At 36.2% G+C, this 21,271-nt stretch overlaps 1 protein-coding gene across 2 annotated transcripts in view; it reads right to left on the reverse strand.

Annotated features, from left to right (window-relative positions):
* The window catches only part of SUPT3H (SPT3 homolog, SAGA and STAGA complex component), a 277,597-nt gene that overhangs the window by 86,152 nt on the left and 170,174 nt on the right, over positions 1-21,271 (reverse strand). For both annotated transcript variants that reach the window (XM_084284666.1, XM_084284667.1), the window contains exons 4-6: positions 5,951-6,037; positions 4,687-4,777; positions 2,967-3,103 (exon numbers count right to left, since the gene is read on the reverse strand). In XM_084284666.1, the coding sequence (XP_084140792.1) occupies positions 2,967-3,103; positions 4,687-4,777; positions 5,951-6,037 (315 nt within the window). The remainder of the gene's footprint in view (positions 1-2,966; positions 3,104-4,686; positions 4,778-5,950; positions 6,038-21,271) is intronic.

Here is a 21,271-nt window from a genome sequence, read left to right on the forward strand (position 1 = left end):
GCTATTATTGATGTTTTTCTAATGAGTCATCTGATCACAATATATTGACAATATAATCATGCATTATGGCAAAGAATGTGGGTTTTGTTCTTAATGTCTGCTTTGTATTTTAAGACTAGTTGTCGTTCCTTTGTATATTGCTATTATTACTGTTTCAGAAATAGTTCCTTCACTTCAAATTAAAGCCACAGGATGCATCATTAAGTGCAAAAGTGCATCAGTAATCCTAGAAGAATGTCCTTTCCTTGTAATATGACAGCGGGTGTTTTTCAGTCAAAACTGTAGAATTTCACATTCTCCTTTTTAATGTTTGAAAGTGGCTCGGAGCTTCGCTTACTCCTCCATGGTACAGAGAGGGAATGGACCTCACAAAACTGCAAGCACTCCCATGAAGTTTTAGGTCAATTTTATAAAATGTTTTAAAAGAAATAAGTATAAACAATATTTGCTTTTTGTATCATAACTGAAACCATACTGCTAAACAATCATATCCTGTTTAGCCCATAATGACATCAGAAATATATGTTTATCATCTGCTCTGGACAACTTAGCATGATTTTGGCCCAAGGCAAAGTGGAACTGAAATCATTTGCAGTTGTCCAAATCAAGATAACCACACATTTCTGAGGTAATTGATACCTAAAAGGAACATTGCCTTTAGATCACAGCTCATGATTTAAGTATACTAATTCCTTAAAGAACGTTGTTAGAATTTTTAAAGTGTCTATTGGATTTCCTCCAAAACTTACCATGGATTAAACATAATCTACTGCACAAAGAAAGTAGGATACACTAGATTAGCCCATCCACTAACAACTCTTCCTTTAGGACTGGATCACATTTCCCACTATATTTGATTCCTTTCTACCCACCTCAAAGTGACAACAAAATCCAAAACAAAACAAAGCCAAAAATATATTAAACTTTTGGAGTAGCATGTCTCAAGCAATGTTTCATGTTTTGTCACTGAAAAATTAATAAGAAAGAAAATCCACAGTACTGACTTCATACGTGTATATAATTTATGGATCTATTCTAAAATAAGTAGATCTTGATTTTTTTTTTTAACATGGAAACAGATCAAGAGTTCACAAAATGTAATAAAGTAAAAGAATAAAGAGAAGAATTACTTTTAAATATAGATACCCTACAGTTCATGAATAATACTCACGTGAAGAAAAACAAGATGTGTAATCAGATGAAAGAGAAGTATTTTATTACAGCAATGCATTCTTTGACAAACAGAAAGTGAGAAAGTGAGATATGTCCTTGTCTGGGACAGGGAAGTTCATATTTCTAGTTACTTGTGTAGTTTTTTAAACTTACAACAAAAGAAAACAAAAAAACACAACACTGGAATGACAGAAGAGAATGTAAAGAATAACAGAAAGTTAAGCACATAACAAACTCATTCAAAATGGTGCTGTTATGTATTTTTGTGCATATGAGCTCAAAGATGTGCCTGCATTTATGCAAAACATAACATTTTGCACAAATAAATATGTATGAAAGCAAAGCAAAGCAAAGAATCAGTTTCCAAAACACAAACAGTGGTTGGGAACAACTGCCCTACAACACTGATTCTCAGCTGCGGACAAACGAGGCTTGTTCCTAGACCAAATGCTAAGATAGAATGCGTTTTTGATTAGATTTTGAGTAAGCGTAATGGGGAGAAGGAAAGGAAAACATGACTGGGTAAGTCCCAGAAAGAGCAGGATAAAAATCAGGTTATTTCTTACTCAGAATTTTCCATGAATCCTTACGGTGAAATGTGGCCTAAATAGGCAAATATTAAATAGACAAATATTACGGAATGCATCAGCCACCTCATCACAGAAAAGTACCCAACTTCTAGTACTGAAAGAGCATAAAAAGCACTCTAAAAACAGAAAGTTTCCAGCAGCCATACATCCTACACCTCTGACTAAAAACTATGGAAATTGGCTCAAGCACTAGTGTGTAATTGTAAGCAGACATTCTGCACCGTTTTGCCCTCGACAACAAGTTGCCCACACAAGCCGTTATTAGGAACTGCGCGAGAACGGGGGCTATGAAGCATTCTCCATATTCACTGTGGACAGGGCCAGCCTGTTCTGTGTGGAAAGAAAATTGAACCATAGGAACCCAAGCCAGCCAATGTCACCTGCCTTCAGGGCCAGAGAACTGATCCTGGCCGACTTATTAATTAGTCTAGATACAGGCTTTGGATCTTTCTAATACTTCAGAGTAAGCGACGTTCAAGAAGATGCTCTTTAAATAGGGATCACAAGGTCCATGCAGCAACTTCCTATGACACAGTGCCTTTTGACAGTATAGATAAATTTCAGTGAAACCAAGCAAAACTGGTACCAAAACCATTATTGCAGATTTCCATGCTAACACAGTTATATTGCTTCTTGATCCCAGCTAGCTTTTTAAGAGTGATATGGTACTGCATTCTGTAATGTAGACATAATTTTTCATATGTACATATATCAGAAAATAGGACTTGAAAGTGAGAGGGAGAGAAGAGCATTTACTGAAGTGTGTTTGCACAGAAACAAATTTTTGTTCTTTTTTTTCCAAAAACTGTGTTATATGACAAGAATCTTCAACTTCTATTTAGGCATAATTTTCTAATGAGAGAAAGAATGAAAAATAGAAGAAATTGTGAAAGATACATGTGAAATGTTTTTAAATGGAATCTGATTTCTGCAGAAAGGAAATACAAATACATGACAGACAGAAAGATCCATAACTACCCTTTCATAATCTTCCTTCTCAGCATGTGTGCTTAGATATCAGGAAACATTTGAAGGAATAGGAAAAATATGGAAATAGGATTCCTTTAGACCATCTGGGCAAAAGGAAAAAACATAACAATGATACAATATGCAGCACAAAAAAGACATCAGACCAGCATGATGTATGAACTATTTCACAGTTTTCTCTGCTGGAGATGGATATCAGTAAAACAAAAGAATTACCTCCATCCGCTCTTGCTTAACATCATCAATCTCATCATCTTCAAACATGGCTAAGAGCTCTCCTGTCTGGTCAATGGAGTTGAGAAAGTCTTGAGCAAGCTTCTGCCGTTTGTTTGTGTTGTTGCTGTTGAATTTGTCTGAACAAAGATAAACAAAGAACAACAAACCTAAGTTATTTGGCTACTGCAAAATGTCCCCTGGAAGGGACATTTTTTAGAATTAGATGCACTATACAGAAAAGGCCTGTTCTTACTGTCCTCCCCATATACCCTGTGCTACCTGACCAAGATGAAGTCACTGCTGTAGTCCAGGAGCACTGTAGTAAAAACTCCTCTTCAATGTTTCCTAGTACAACCTAATGTTTTTAGTGATCTAGAAAAACCTAGCTCATGTATTGTTATTTTGCACTGAAGAACCCACAGTGCTGCAGAAGAAACCACTATTCTTTGGTTGCATAAAAACTCGTATAATGTAACATATGGAGGAAACAAGATTTCTCATAAGCACACACAACACCAAAATACACTAATTACCTACAACCTAAAGCAAATCATAACACAAGCATTAAGATACAGCTCCACAGATGATGGACCATTGCTCAACAGTAAAGCCTAGAGAACCCTGGGCAAGGTGATTGATCTCTGTTGTTCTAAACAAGGTAACAGCTATAAAGACACTAGATTCACATGATAAAATTGATGACTTCAGTTGCCAAAGCCTGCTAGAAATTGCAATCTTTAATTCCCAGATGAAATGTGTTTAGAAGCATTTCATGAGCATCTAAATGATTTAGGAAAATTGTTTATTTGTTTTAACTGGTGACACGAACTTTAGCATTACAAAGAAAGCTGTCAGGTAGGAAGCTATACTGCCAGATTGCTTCCATGAAACAATATACTTTCATGTTTTGTGAAAATAAAATGGCAAATTAAATCTCAAATGAGTTGACAAACTTATCTACACATTGACCAAGTTAAAGTAAGAAGTTCAATGTTTGCCTAACATCAACGTGGATGCTCAGAGGAACTAAACACAAGGAATTCATTGTAAGGAGAAAAAAAAATAAAAGGCTCTGAGAAAGGAAATAAGTTAAATACAAAAGTGTTGTATGGATATACCTGGACACTGTAATAAAAATATGGTAAGATTTAGATTTCCTATGATAAATTTTAACTTTGAATGCTTCTATTAATATAAATCAATAGAACTTCGCTTCAGTGGCATAAATTTATACCAGCAAATGCAATGATACCAATTAATACGTTTCTTAATTCAAAGAGCTTTGCCTTTAAATGCATTGGTTATAAAACTATGACTTCATCATGGAATGGAAAAAAAAAAGTGTTTCCCAGTCTTTAAATGACAGATTTGAAGTATAAAATGTTTAACAATACCAGAACCAAGGCCAGGTCCTTTTGTATTAAATGATTTCAGGTTATGGTATATTGTGTAAAACATGACAAAAGTTTTTGATAATTATTTAACAAATGTCCATTCAATTGCAGCTCCCCCTTGCACACAGTAGCTGACACATTTAAATTACACATGCTGAAATCAATTAGCCCTTTAATCAGCACCAGTTTCTTAACTTCAACAGAGTTAAAACATTAAGCAGTGTTGCTTATAATTTGGATAGTAGATGGAAAAACTGAACTTTGAAGTAATGCAAATGGGCATTTATAAAGTATCAGCCCACTCCCAAATTAAGTAGTTTTTCTACCTTCAATGATGTCATCTTCTTCTATGCCTTTGACAATTTTAGATTTGTAGTCTCGAAAAAACATGTACTTCAGTAGTCTTCTAAGCTTTTTCTATGAGAAAAAAAATATATTAGTTTGTATCATAAAGATTTATTTTTAATTTAGATTAAACTTATAACACAAATATGCAAATATATTATATGATACTCAGTAAATATATTTTTATAATGTTCATAATTCCTAATTCTGCAGAAAATCCATATATAGCAAGTACAACAAGGCGTTTATTTGAGCTCCTTGGTACCTTGTTTGCCAGCTGTGAGAAAGCAATGAGTTTCACTTTCAGAAAGCTGAAACTGAGGCTTCATTAGGGCACTCCAAAATATTTGCTTTGTTTGGAAATTCAAACCTACAAATGCATACTTCCATGAACTTTGATGTCCATATTACCCACTATTTCCAATATACCCTTACTGGTTGTGTCAGATAAAGTAATGACAACTGTTTTTCATGTTCTAGGGTTTTATTTATTTGGATATGTTTTTGGTCATTTGGTTTCACTGATTAAACAAGGAAAGAAAAACAAAAGTGGGGAAGAAAGGGGGTGGGAGGACAAGGCAAGGAGACAGAGGAAGAAGGAATAATGTTGATAAAAACAGCTAGTTTTTAAGAATATTTGAATGATTCTGAAATTTGAAGAAAAAAAATGACTTTAATGTTCTTATAGAAAATTACTACTTTTAAATTATTCTACATATTTCACACAGAAAGCATGCCATACCTAAATTTGGAGATTTTAGTGAGATGCAGGAAGAATATTTAAGAGAAAAAGCACGACAGGATTTACTGACAATGTAGACAAAGAAAATGTAACGATTACACTGTCAAACATGACACCTGCATCTGCACTCTGCATAAATAGGAGGAAATTAGAGTAATTGTTTTTTATAGACATAAAAGGAATATAAAAGATAAGGATCAATCTTTATACTGTTATTAAGAAATTGTTTTGAGTTCTAATGTATATTACCCACTCCAAATGCTAGTGAAAAAAATCTACTTGCAATTGAAGTTACTGGAAAAAAATGAGAATTAATTAACTTATTATGCAATTATTATACTATGTAGAACAAAATACAGTTGCAGTGCAGCTGTACTTTTTAATGAAGCTATTCATGAGCATGGATTCCTTTCATGTAGGTTAAGCAAACACTTTAAAACAAGATAAGGAGCTTACTATGTCAAATAAGAAAATGCTGTCTTATATATATATAAGACATATACCTTATCTTTGCGCATTAGGAACAGGAGATCTTCAGCAGAGATGACTCGAGCTCCTCTCAGCTGAGAAACTTCGGCTGCTTGCTGTAACTAAAATAAACAAATAAATTAGGATGGCTGTTTCTGTGTTAAAAAAAAAAAATCACTAGGTTTTTAAAATAAGTTCAGATAATATTTTTGCATGGCTGTACATAGCAAAATAAAGCTATGCACTTAAACACAAGCTGGGACTCTCAAAGGTGTCACTCACTCTGCTCTTGTTAGTGGGAAACGGAATAACAATTTTACGAAAAGACTGAAAGACTTTTGACAAATCTCAAGCAAAAGCTTTTTTTGTTTATATTTAAAATGATCACTTTTGAAAAGCACTGCATTACTTTTTTTTTTTTTTTTCTTCCTTGAACCACATTAGCCCAGAAAATGAACATATAATTCTCTCAGGCAATGTAAAAATGCCAAATTCTTGCCATAGCACTTTATCTGCAACTGTTGAAGGATGGCTGATCCCTCTCACAATTTTTTAGAATAACAAATACTAATTTTAAACAGCTTACCTAAGTATTTTTGGAAAGAAACTCTATCTCACTTGACTTATCATTAGTACAAACCATACCCACATGAAGACGTTTTTAGGCATACTCTTATTTCATTTGAGAGAAAGAAAATGAATTGATAGGAACCACTGACTCTATTAAAATAATTGAAAAAACACCTATTGAGCAGATCCAGCCATTCAGATATGAAAAAGGTAAATTTAAAATGGGATTGAACAATGAATGCCCCCAAATTTTATGAGTGGCAGCAAAACGAGTGTGAAGCAAAGAACTGTCCTCACCTCTATCGTGACGGTCAGAATGGCAATGATTCTTAAGGCCCCAGACTGCTCAAATTGTGCTATAAAGGGCAAAAATCCATTTGGAAGGGACTGAACACATCAGCCTTGGACTCAGCTTTCAGTAGGTGCAGGGCTGGTGACTTAGAGGAAGGTGGGCTTGCTTACACACAAACATATCACATCAGCGCAATCCAAGACTAGAAACCAAACTTGCACAAGCTGATGCTTATCAAAGTGCTGGGCTAAGGAGGTCAAACCCAAATTGGAAGAGAAGTCAATGGGATTTGCTCCTTCCCTATCCTTTGGTGCTAACTCAGGATGGTGCCGTAGAGTAGGTGCGCTAGAAAGGATGCCTCACACCATGGAATTCACCTTTTCCTCTAGGTTTAAAAACATTGTGCAAAAGGTTGGAATTGGTCATTTCTTTGCTCTTGTCCCTGTTAACCATCTGATGGATGGACTTGTGATCCCAGTACAAAAGCTATCAAAAAGAGACATCTTAAATTCTTGATATTAAAACTCATACACACCTGTAACATGATCAGTAAACAGAAAATTCATTTATTTTCAAATATCTCTATAGTCTTCTTTCAGAAATGCATGAATGCACCTGAAAATAATTTAAAGAAATCCTACCCCTCGTACTCACACTAGCAATGGTTTCACTCAGTATCACTGGCTGAATAAGTATATTATTAATCTGAGCTCCCATGCTGCTATGGCTTGAAATAGGCCTATTCAGAAGTTAAAAAGATCAACAAAAACAGTAGCTGTTTCTAATATCCAAAAGGAGGAGAGGGGGGGGAAAGATTTTCTTTTTGGCAAGTGTTCAGTGGGCAAAAGATTCAGTCCATAAATCATAATACTGGACTACATTAATTTTTTTTCCACACTAATCATATGCATACAAAATGTGAACTGTATCTAGTATGCACAACACAAAACATACTGCAGGAAGAGTTTCAGATTTTCCCCTTGAAACACTGTTGGCCCTTGCAGTCACAAAGACCAGAGAGATTTCAGGAATTCAGAAGTCACAGTAATATAATCTTACTTGAAACTCACTTGAAAAATGTAAGAATGTGAAAAATGATAGTTCTATTTTTTTGGCATAAGCAAAACTGTTTCTTATTCTGATTAGTTTGAGGGTACACAGGCTACTTATATTTCTAAAATAAAATATAAAGAGTTGGATAAAAATAAATTTTCCAAGAATGAGACAATATTCATCTCTGGTGTAAATCTATTGCAGTTAACGGATTTATGCCAAGGCTGACTTTGGTTCCACTAAGCTTAAAAGAATTATAAAAACTGACCTTGGCATAGTGATAACACAACACAACTCTTCCCAATATCAGATAAAACAATGGCAGAAATAGCCGCCATCAAAGTATGTTCTACTTTCCTAATGCATGGGGCTTTAAACTAATGGTTTAAACTGAAAGAGTGGAGGTTTAGATTGGATATAAGGAAGGAGGGTGGTGAGTTCCCGTCATGGCTGCCTCAAGGAGCTGTGGGTGCCCCATCCCTGGCAATGCCCAAGGCCAGGCTGGATGGGGCTGGGGGCAGCCTGGGCTGGTGAGAGGTGTCCCTGCCATGGCAGGGGTTGGGACTGGATGGCCTTCAAGGTCCCTTCCAACCCAAACCATTCTGCAGTTCTATAATTCTATATACGACCATATTACAAGACATTAATTTTCTTGTTATATAATTCGTAACAGTTAATTTCTCCATGCAGCTGAAATACCTTATTTTTCCAAATGATAAATACTTGACAATGTCATTTAAAGCAAAGATCGTGTGCAAGCTACTGGCAGGAATTCCCAGTGAAGTAAGGGGGATTAAGGATAGGAGGCCAAATTCACGTCCCATTTGCATCTAAGTAAATCCTGAATAACACTGTTTATTTTAATGGAGTTATTCTGGGCTAAACACAAGATCAAAATCTGGAATAATATTCTCAGTTTCTACCAAAACAATGAAAACTTTATTCTCACATTACCTTGACTTTTGCATCTATTTTATTTTAAGTAATGAACCCACAGCATTTAATTTCTTTGGCTTAAAGAAAGCAAAATAGGAAAATAATTACTTCCTGTACAGTTATAAAATATGGATTATTTATCCAAACAGACCATAATGAGTTCTGCATTGGTACACATATTTATCTGGGAAACCAGGATACGCTCAGGTAAATATGTATCCAGGCAATTAAAAAAAAATTACGTACCACACAGTCTAGGTTGGGGGGAAGATGTATTTATAGTTTTAACACACACATAATTGACTCATTCAAACCACAACATGAGTGCTTGGCTATAATTAGTATTATAACAAACTGTCTTATTTGACTGTCCCGGAGTTGCCATTAATATGCAATAAGCCCCGATTCCTTAATTTCCGGAGCTGAAGGCCTCATTGAGTCATTACCGCGGCTGTGTTATGTGATGAAGGGGGACTTGAGGAAGCTGCACCAAAGAAATGATCCACCTCAGAGCACTTGAGCGTTCAGCATCACAGGAAAGCAATTTTCAGCTATACGACCTTGATGTCCATAGGTCTTTGGCTTGTGGCTGCAGTGGAAGCACTGCGGGCTCCTCCTTCAAGAGCAGTAGGTCTACTGCCAGGGACTCCAAACGATTCTCTCAGGGCTGAGGGAACTTTCCCCACATGCTGTTACAGCCACCCTTCTGGAACAGCAGCAGTGGAGACATGGCAAGAAGGTCCCACAAGTCTCCTTCTTCGAGCCTCAGCTCTACTGAGTACCAGTCCCAGAATATGGGGCAGCAGCAGTTCCACCACACTCTGTGGCTTTTGCTAAATTCTGTAATGACTAACATTATTTAGTCCAGAAAATACCTTATTTTGGATTATCTTAAAGAAGAGTAAGCAATCCAAATCTCTTAGTTTCTTAAAGAAAAGCAGGCTAAACTTCCCAATACCCGCAAACAATATTTCAGACCCCAGAGTCTGAATTTATTTTTTATTACAGCCAAATTATGAACCCCTAAAAGTGAAGTTTAAATAACGGAAGTGTTGAAATGACTTTCACTATAGGAGCACAAATAGCTCTGTTAATAATTAGGAGTTTATGAAAAATAAGTGTATTTTACAATTTTTCACATTACAAAGAAAGTAGTATATACAGTAACTATATTTTAAAGTCTAAGAAGAAATGGCAGGGGAATAATATTTTAAAATGTAATCACTGGTTTAATGACTTTATGAAGTTAACTTTCTTGGCAGGATGAACTGAAGTATGTTAACAGTCACCTTACGGCTATTTTCTTTTTGCAACTTTTGCAAATTATAGATTTGTTGAAAGGAGCATTCATTCTCCTATGACAGAAGCACAGTTACTTCAATGGCGCTGTCTGCTTTTTCTCCTAATTATTTTTTCTTCCCCTACCTCCAAAGTCAACAATCACTGATACTTCTACAAAAACGTCTTGATGGACAAACAGACAAAAAGCTGGAAAACAAACACACTACATTGTGACATAATCCTTCCAGTTAATTTGTAGAATGGAGACGAAATGGTAATGTTTGCATGCCTTCAAGCTGCTGAGAGCCAAGAATAATGCTTCAAGAGCTATGATTTTGTTTTTATTATAGAGGAAAATTAGAACATAGTTCACCTGGCTGAAAATTTCTCTGAGGCAGGAAGGTTGTTTTGTTATTAAATGTGCATTTAAATGCCTTTTTTTTTTTCCCCTAATCTTTTCTATATCAAAAGTATGCAACTATAAAAATACCAATAGAAATTCTGAGTTTACGTATAGTGCTGTAAATGTATTCTAAGCCAAATGTCCCAATACCTCTTTGAAAGTAATTAAACATATGATTAAAATTTTTCACTTAAATATTTCCCTATAACATCTCACATACATCTAGCTCTGACACCTGACCCTCTAATCCTGACATACACAGGAAAAACACAAACTCTGTTCCCCAAGGTCAGTGTAGGGACAAGCTTTCTGCACTTCACGCATCCTGAGAGGGTAATCACGTTACGGAGTCTATTAGAGCACTCTACAAGGCAATGATTTAGGATCACCATTCAAGGGTTAAACAGCATGACTAAATCACCTCAAGCTGTCTAAAGCATAAAACCATCACCTGCACATGAAAAGACTATCAATTCTGTCATCCTTAGGTATGTTTTCAGGTCTAGGTATATTTTACTGAAGAGCATTTAATGCATCACCAGGTGACAATGAGAGACCTGAAGCAGATTAACCTTTGCATCCCATTTTGAGGCTTCAGCCTCAAAATTTTCAAAAAATCCCATTGTCTTCCTTAGTACACAGTGAATTTTGGTATATATGGATCATGAGGGTAAGAAAATGTTAGTTCATATCCCATGACCATTCACTCCCTGAAATTCACAGAGAACTTTCTTTCAAGTGTGCCATTTGTTATGTTTGTTCCTTCAAAATCAGTTTATTGTTTAATATCTGAAGCACGCTCAACTGCCTCGTCTTGCCTTCTAGCAGGTGGCGATGGCTTTTGGCTTGCAGCGTTCAGGCAGCCCAAAGAGCTGGGAGCTGGAAATGCCAAAGGATCCCCAAAGGATCTCCAGCAACAAGCAGGTTGGACCTATTGTCTACAGGTCCAATACACAATGGTTGGTTTGACATTAAAGGTAACGAAAGGTATAAATCTAAAGTCAGGCAGTCTAACAGTCATGGGAGAAAACAGCCCTTTACTCAGTCGCCTTCCGATTGGTCAGTGTGAACTCCTGGACCTGTGAACTCCTGGACCTCTTAGCCATACTGCTGCTATCAGAAACTTCTGAAGAGTAGCATGATGAAGGAAAAGGTATTTTGTTGTTCTTCCCATTTGTTCAAATTAATCATCTAGTTTAATTTTGACATTACAATCTGTCTTCATTCTACTGACAACCCACATGCTTGTGTTTTGTTATATAAAAAGTTGGATTTTTTTGTTGTTGTTTTTGTTTTCCTGCAGGTTTGTTTATTTATTTATGTTTGGACCTTGTTTTTGTACCTTGTTGTTTGAGCTGATGTTCTCCATGTGTCAAATATGATCCTTCTAAGCACATAAAAATAAAAGACAGAGACAAGAAAAATGTACACAGCTTTTAGAAATCTGCCCAGCCTCTGCCCATGGAATGGAGCAGACAGGAAAACACACTGTGCTGCAGGAGCTCACCTTTGTTGCACCATTTGTTGATACTCTGAACCATTTTTGTTTAAAAGATAAACAGGTACAATTATTAGAGGAATGATAACTTATTTTTAAAGTCCAATAGCCTAGGCTCTGCTACAGAAAGTGAAGATTTGAATCTATTAAAGACTGTATGATTATAAGACTAATATTAAGTAGATTGAATATGGAAATGAAATTTCCAAGTAAATGGTGAAATTAATACTGCTATTTGTAAAAGATGATCTTTAAAGCAGTCTTCTTTTTTTTTTATAATTTTTTATTTAATCTCTGCTTCATAAATACTGTAAGCTCAGCTCCTCAAATTAGACCTTGCTGTTGCATTTTCTATCACACAGGGAAATAATTTAATGCATTTATGAACAATAACTACATTTCAACTTAAGCTTCAGGCATGACTTTTTCCTATTTTTCTTTCTTTCAATTCTGACTCCAAAATCAACATGTTGGGCCAGGATTTTATATCTATAATTTTTCTACCCTCCACGAAACAATAGAAGCTCTATTGCACACTTGATTTTTATAGTAGGCTGTACTGACCAAACTAAGTGAAATGATACAAACAGCATTAAAACTATAAAGTTTCTAAATGCAGAAAAGCATTTAGACTCATTGAATACAATTTTAATATGGTCAAATTATTCAGCAGCTACATAGGCTTTGCTAATTCAAAACTTGGTATCCTACTGGAGATGACCACTGCTGATGCTCTCTCACTGTTGTTGATAACAGCAGGAAAGAAAATAGACTTCGAAACCATTAATCTAGTGTGTTTTTTTGGTTGGTTGGTTGGTTGATTGGTTTTAATTATAGGAAAGAAAAAAATCAGCTTGAAAAATACCATCCAAGGAAAATGATGGTATAGTCTTCTGCAGAACCAGAGGCATTGCTGAGAAACAACTGTGAATCAAACTTGCCTATATCAAAACTAAATAAATACTGGTCCTTCTGAGGAAATTGCAATAAAACTTACTACATTTGGATTCAAACTTTCAGAACTAGTTGTTTAATTTTTATAGAAGTAAAGTATCTCTATAGCTATACCAAGTTGTGAATCTCAATTTTAAGTATTAATTCAATTTAAGCTACATCTTCCAATGCCTTTTTGCTATGAAATGTTATTTTTGAAAAATAAGAATGTGTAGTCTTTTTAGCAATAAATTCATTTGCTGTTCCTTTGGGGAAAACAAACAAACCAACAATTAGAATTTACCCTTAAGAACTGGAGAAATTATTAGTTTTCTGATATTTAGTGTATCGACTCAGACTTATTTCCTCTGTACCAATTATTTCTATTCCTTTTCTTTCTCCAATACTCCTGTAGTATGCAAACCAGCAGAGGTTTACATTATACCCACAGCTTCCTGTCCTTTGGTTTCAAATTCCAAAACAAACCACCATTCAGGATTATTGTTATGCAGTTTCCAATGCTGCAAGCAGAAAATGACTGTTCCCCGTTGATTGAGAGACCATCTAATATAAACAGGTTTCTTTCTCCCATTGCTGCAGATTAACATTTGTTTAAATATTGCATCCTTACATTGCTCACACAGGAAAATAATCATTGACTTATATTAGTTTCACCAGGACACTAAATAAATACTCTTCCTTTCCACATGACAGCAAATTGGAATCAGGCTTCACAGTTTGTCGTTGGAAAAATAAGACATATATTTACCTATTCCAGGCACAGAGATAAAGTGGTCTTAGAACAAGCCTCAGGCTAATGAAAGAACTGCAAAGCAAGTAAGTCTATGAAGAGCTAGGCACCCATCACTGCTCTGAATATAGAGATGACAAGACCTTGATCCTCTGGCAAAACCAATAGCAAAGTCAGAAAAAAAAAATCTCTTCAAACACCTCAAAATGAAGGACAAAAACATAGTTTAAAAAATTAATCCCATAAAGCACATAAATAAGACACTGTTTGGAAAATCTAGACTAGCAGACAGAAGGGGGAAAAAAGGGATTCAGGTTCAATAAAAAATGCAAAATGGCAACTTTTCCTATTAGAAAACTCTAAATTTTTTCACAGCCCTGAAGAGACATGCTGTTACATTCTTACTTGGAAAAACTGTGTTATTGGTGGCAGACTGTAGGTGAAAAGATTTTACCTGAAATTATTCATATTGGTCTTTCTCCTTATTTTTATTCGCATCTGATCAAATGAATGTGTCCACCAAATAAAAGCCTATTAGCTTGAGTGGTGACTGCAACAGAATGTTACAGGACTGCTCTGATAAGCAGTGAGAAACATAATGCATGGTGATGGCTGCTGGTTTACAGGATTTTGAGTGTTTTGGACAAGTCTTACTAGGCCTAAGGTAAGTTATAGTGCCTGCAGAATTCTGACAGACGTACAAATCTATATCGTGCATGATGTGCCCAAAATATCAAAAGAAAGGGAAAACAATAATAGAAAAAAAAAAAAAAAAAAAAAAAAAGATCATTTGATTTTAATGCTTTTCCAACTGCAAAACATATTTGGAGTACACATTATGGCACTAGATAAAGTCTTAGCCTGTTCTTCAATTTTAGGGAAAAACATTTGCCAATGGGGACACAGTATAATCAGAAGTATAATAAAATGTTTATGAGAAAGAGCAAGTTCTAAGATTTTTTTTCCTTTTTCATTTCAATAAATCTCCCTCAAGTTCATTTCAAAATAACTTTGAAATCCTAAATCTAGAGCATCTTTCTCCCAATAATCTAATCCAAGATAAAGAAAAAAATAGAGAGAAATTCATAAAAACAATAGGCACAGTCCAAGGTAGATCTATTTTCATGTAAAAAATAAGAGGTAAGGAAGTTCCTTCTGTAGTTCTGTTTTGTTGTTTTGCTGTATTTTCCTTTTATTATTATTATTATTATTTTTACTTATATGAATTGTCACAGAATCACAAAATCTCCAGGTTGGAAGAGACCTCAAGATCATCGAGTCCAACCTCTGACCTAATTCTCTAAGCTTCAAAAATCCAAGTTGTACAAATGATAACATGAACACAACAGATATTTCTCTTGGGAAGATGAAAGAAACAAAAAAGAAGAGAGCTGTTGCTCAGAGAAAGAAAAGCAAGAAACACAAAGCAGCACAAATGTAAAATCTGAACAACAGATATTTGTGTCTGAAAAATGGCACTGATTTCCTAACTCTTATTTAATGTTCATTCTTTAATTAACATTCATCTCCCAAGGACATAAGTTTGAAAAGGCTGTTTCACATTACTTTTGCACCAAGAGAAGGAATCACTTTTAAGCCATGAAAAGGCTGGGGAAAAAAAAAATAAACATGCTTTCTGAACATAATTTCCTCTTTATTGCTACTGCAAAGTTATGAAATGAAATCTATTATTTAATTACATTGGATCAAGCAACAGGAAGAGAAGGGAGTGTTGGAGTCACAACATCCCTGTAAGAATAAATTACTACACTTCCTCCTGCTAAAAGACAGTTTGAATGGATTGAAACTGTCCAAATGGTTAAAATTGAACTACTGGGAGGTAAGAAGATCTTCTAACTAATGTACAAAAACCTACCAAATGCACTCTGAAACTCTTAACAGCAATACTGGTAACAATAGGATAAAGAAGTAGCAACATTTCCGCCAGAACATCAATAGTTTGAAAATCATTACATTTATTCAGATTCTCCCTAGAATCTGAAGATAGCTTAAAAACTATACAGTAGCGTCTGGGCCTACTTTGTTTTACATTTTGCATTGGAGATTTTTAGATAATCTATTATGAAAACTCCAACATTTATCTGCTATTATTACCAATTTTTTATTAGCCATAAGGGATTTCCCTTAGCTGTGCTTCGGTAATGTTTACTAGATCCTTCAAATTAAATGCAACTGTTGGAGAAGTTAAAGCATTTTATTTCTTAAGTATGTTTTTGGCAATAAAAAAAAGGGAGGTCTTTAAACTATAATAAAATGATAAGCTGAATTCTAAAATGTTGGAACAGATAACTTGGCAATTGGTCCAGAGTCCACACTGAGATATGATCCTTTATATAATTTAATGTTATATTGATTTGCACGGAGCTGCTCTGAAATAACTTTTCATGGAAATACTCTTTTCTTCTCAAAACTAAAATATACTAAAATATGGTTGCACTTTACGGATAACAAGATATTTGAAGAACAATGGAAAATATCTTTGAAGTTGTTCAGGAAAGCTCCTCCTAAGTCTACAGGAATATGAGAGAAAGCAATTCTTTGAAGAAGCTACCCTGGAGGCAAAGGAGACTCATTTCATAGGCCCCCAGAGACTGGACTGACCTCTCAAGGCTGAAGGATGAGTAACATGAAGGGGGTGAGCATAAGCCATGACGATTTTGAGGAAAGATCCGGAGAGGTTTTGACAGGGCTAAAATAAACTATTGAAAATACTGTTTGCAAACATTTTCTAGATCAAAGATTTCTATGGTCTCCTCTGAGTACTGCATTTAGTCTGTGGCCTACTTCTAAACGTCTTCACAGAATCATAGAATGGTTTAGGTTGGAAGGGACCTTAAAGACCATCCAGTGTCAACCCCTCTGCCATGGGCAGGGACATTTCCCACCATATCAGGATGCCCAAGGCCTTGTCTAACCTGGTCTTGAACATCTCCCCATCCCCAGCTCCCTCAGCCTGTCTTCACAGCCCCTTGATCATTTTTGTGGCCCTCCTCTGGACCTGCTCTAACAGCTTCTTGTGCTGGGGCCCCCAGACCTGGACGCAGTGGTCCAAGTGGGGCCTCACAAGGGCAGAGCAGAGGGGGACAATCCCCTCCCTCCACCTGCTGGACACACCTCTGGCGGTGTAGGCCAGGACACAGTTGGCCTTCTGGGCTGCAAGCACACACTGCTGGCTCATGTCGAGCTAGCCAATTAGCAGCTTTCCTGCACTGCTAATGAGTCTTGGAACCACAGAATCACAGATTCATTGACCTCCAAGACCATCTGGTCCAACCATCACCCTACTACCAATGTCACCCACTAAACCATGTCCCTAAGCACCAAGTCCAACCTTTCTTCTCTAGCCAAATGGGAAACATCTACAAAATAATGCACAACAACAATGACAAACTCTTCTGAGCTTTAACTTAAGAGTTTTTCATATCTAACCTGGTATAAACTCCTAAGCAAAAACTATAAATATTTCCCAATACCTAGAGCTCTGAAATGCAGAGGTGATTTAGCAGACATGCAACCATAAAAACTGTGCCCAATATATTTCTTTTCTAATTTAGAGTAAGTGCACCAGCCTTATATCATATATAATCATAACTCTCAGTGACATTTAAACCAAAAACCAACTAAACATTTAAACTAAAAACCTGCAAACCTCCATAAAGCTTTACAAATAGTATCAGTCATTTTAATATAAAACTAAGAGACACTAACATAAACAATGTCAGCACAGTCACTAGTTTTCTGTGTAGAACCTGGACCTAGAATATTATAAAAGTAAATCCTTACATTCACAAGAAATCACTTTTCAAACAGTGGCTTTCTGTGGAGGAACAGGATCTGCAGCATGCAGTAAAACCATACTATTAGAGGTCAACAACTATAGGAATAAAGAACTGCCAAAAGTTAAGCTTAATTAACTTTGCAAGTCAAATTAAAAAGCAAAGCAAAAGAGTCTTCAGACATAAAACAGAATGAAGAAAGAAAGTAGATACTCTGTGCAGAATGAAATAGAGATGGAAAATCTAAACATGGCTCCAAAAAGGGCAAATATTTTCTCTGAGCATATGGAAGAACTGAGATTTTCACCATGGGACCAAAAGGTAAGACAACTCCAATGAGGGATATGGAAAAAAATTATGTGTACTTAACAGAAGTAAAACTCAAAGATTTTATTGCACTCCAGTCATCAGCACTGGGCATCTCAGCCCTGGATGAATTGTAGATGAAACCAAAAGTCTGCTGGCATTAATATTCAAATAAATTACATAAACTTTGGGAAGCTAAAGGGAGCAAGTAATAATAGGCTGCTACCCACAGTTACTTGAGGGACAATTAGAAAGATGGTGGATCCAAACTCTTGTTGGTAGTTTCAGATGATACAATGAGGGGCAACAGCCAGAAAGTGCAGTTTGGAGTGATCGGGTAGGATGTTATGAAAGCCTTGTTCACAGGGAAGATAGTGCAGCAGTGCAGCAGGTAAGCAAGAACTTCCAAATTCTTGGAGCTTCCAAAGCCTCCAAATTCATGGAGCTTGACAAGGCCATGGATGACCAGATCTAGTAGTGCTGGTGACTGCGCCCCGCTGAGTGGATTGAATTAGATGTGTCCAGAGGTTGAACTGCTCCTTTCTCATCTGAATTTCATATATTCTTACAGATTTTTTTTTGACAAAAGAATTTCTTTTCTTCTGTTTATATAGGTTCCAGCACAACAGTCACCCTCCCTCCCATTTGGATTAGGGTTCCCTATCTTCTGCTAAACCAAAAGTACAATTGGTATCAAAAATATTGTGTCAACAAAGCAGAAGTGCAGAAACCCAGTCCTTGAGGCCTCTTCTGCAAGAGACAGAGAACACAGGTGGAGACAACAAACTTCACCAGATCGCTGAGCCACTGCAACCCTCAGCTCAGAAATTCGGCTGCAACCAGCTCCCCAGTGCCTATCAGTCACGAGGTAAGCACACAACAGCACTGCTAATATGGAGTAAAAGAAATAAAGTCTTCTCACCAGCAGCCCCCCTGTGCACCAAACAAGACATAGGACAAGATGAAATTTGCTAACTCCTTCACTAAGGATGAAAAAGCACATAAAAATAATGGGGCCGTTTGCAGCAAGTAATCTAGGCTGATGAATGGCATTTGTGTGTAAAACGAGTTGAGCGAGGTCGCTGGGGTTTCTTTTGATACAACTTGAATGAAATCAGCTTCTATGATGGTGTAAGTATTCCCAGAGTAGATTCCTTAATTATTTGCAGCTTTGGTTCATTCAGATAAATAGGCTGTGCTAATATATGTTTGAGCTTCGTGTAGAAAAAAATAGTTATTCATTACAGATGTGAGTATCTCTGCTCTGTATACTCAGCCACGTACTGCAGCTAATAATAAAACGCAGAGTGGTTGAGCTCATACCTCACAGTTAACTTTATAATTTCATCTAGTTAAGATTTGCCTTCTTAGAACGCTGTAAACTAAATCCTAAAGGCCTAACACAAGATTTTACAGAATGACTCCAGAATCAAGGCCTTTTTAATGGCCTCATGTAAACAGTGATATATAGTCCAGAGTTACCATTGTTCATAAACTTAAGATTGTTGGCTTTTTTTAAGATTCTCTTTAGATATATTTGCCTTTATATCTTACAGATGTAATAAACCATGACATATCAGCTAACGAATGAAAGAGGACATCTATCTCATGAGGAGGCAGCAACGAAGACTGTTTCTGCTTTTTACAGACACTTGAAGAGAAATCGGTGGTGAGGATGACGAGCTTGAGGCTCCCCACTGCAGGACAAATTTCAGGTTGTAAATAAACAGACAATACCACACAATGCATATACTGTACTGCCCTTTTCTAATCATCTCAGAAAACTTTACAGGGAAACACAGTAACATTATCCTTATTTTTCTAATTTAAAACCTGAGATGCAGAAATAGAAGTTCATTTACCTAACGACGTATTACAGTTTTCTGATTCTGGTCATTCTTTCACTACTTGACTCCCTCCTGAGTGGTACCCACCAGAGAACACTTTTATCCACCTTTAGCCTTGTCTTCAGAGGTTATCCACATTTCAGGTGCCTCCCTCCAATTATCTTCAATCTAATCAGTAGGATTGCAATCTTTACAAATAATTCTTTAAATCACTCTGTCCACCTTTTGTTATCCTGATGATAACAAAAATAAATTCAGTCATATTTAAGATTCAGTCAGTCGATGAGCCTTGGATGTTTTGTGAAATGACATTTAATGTCAGGAATTAGATATAAAAAGATAATTTGGGGTGCATCTCACAGTGCACAGATTGTGCATTTGGGTGCCTCCCATTTCTCTCAAGCCCTGTCAGTTGTAGAGGTTCAGGCTTCCACAGCCGATGCGAACAAAGAGACAATCACAAACAGAATTCACATTTCCCGTGTCTCAGTGAAACACATCATCTATTAAGCTATGCTACATGATACTCGCTTAAGATGTACATCAGGGTGTTTAGCGAATCCATATTTATTCTCCTGAACACTGTATTCAACAAAAGCAGCAGATCTATCTTCAAAGGAAGACTAAATGATTTTGTGTAGGATGACATTTGGCCAAACACGAAGTATGATAGAGTGTTGGAGCAGTAAAGTGAATTCCTTTGACGTAAATTTTACAGAAGACCAGGCACAGGATGAAGTAGTCCCTACTAGTCTGAAAAGCTATAGCTTAGTTTCAGTGGAAATATATCCTTAAAGGATCAGGGGAATTTTGCTTATAGCTTCTCATAACTTTGAAAGGTGTTGTTTGTTGTTTTTTAAATTGAGTAGAAGTAGTGTTGTATTCCATCAATTACAGACCAAAGCAGTGGGTCTGATGTTATTAGGAATATTATCTTTGAAGAAAAGTGGCAAATCCCTCATCTTGCTCATTAAAGAGCATCTTCTACTAATAGCATTCATTATCCATTCAATGCATACAGAAGCGTTTCTGACTTCAGAATACCAAGTATTAAAAGCAAGTCCATAGATATTACTTTCATTTTCAGGCTCTATCATTATGTCAGGAGTTTCCTGCAATCGAGCAATGCATTTGAACCCACACTTACCTAGTAGGAAGCAAATCCCTTCCTCTTGGCTGAGCTAAACACTGAAAAGATTTCCTGGCCTGGCCTTCCACTTTGTATGTATTTTCTGCATAATTATCTTATGCAGGTGTTGTTTCTGATAGATTTTGCTCTAGTGAGAGTTCACTTTTTTTTTAATGTTGGTGTAGGTGGCAGTGTGTTGGAACAGCTATTTTATAACCATATGCCATAATTTCAGGTGCACCCTTCTCCTCATCTAAAAAAAGAAAAATAATGTGTCCCACAATTTACCTCTCTGTAAAGGAAAATTATCAAATAAAACCCACTGCAATGGGAGAATTGGTGAAAAAAAAAGAGCTCTTCTTTCTATTTTTATCCACCCTCTTTTCTTTCCTCACCTGTGTTCCAACCTCCCAGCCAGTAGCTGCTTAAATAATGAGTACGGTTATAGGCAAAATGAGCAGCACGCTTCCCTCTAACCTCTGGACCACAACGTGAACCTGACCTAGCATACTACATTAAATCAGCATCTGATCTTTTGCTGCCACACACTTCACCAAATA

The sequence above is a fragment of the Netta rufina genome (genome assembly GCF_964035555.1).
Source record: "Netta rufina genome assembly, chromosome: 3".
Classification (NCBI taxonomy): Eukaryota; Metazoa; Chordata; class Aves; order Anseriformes; family Anatidae; genus Netta; species Netta rufina.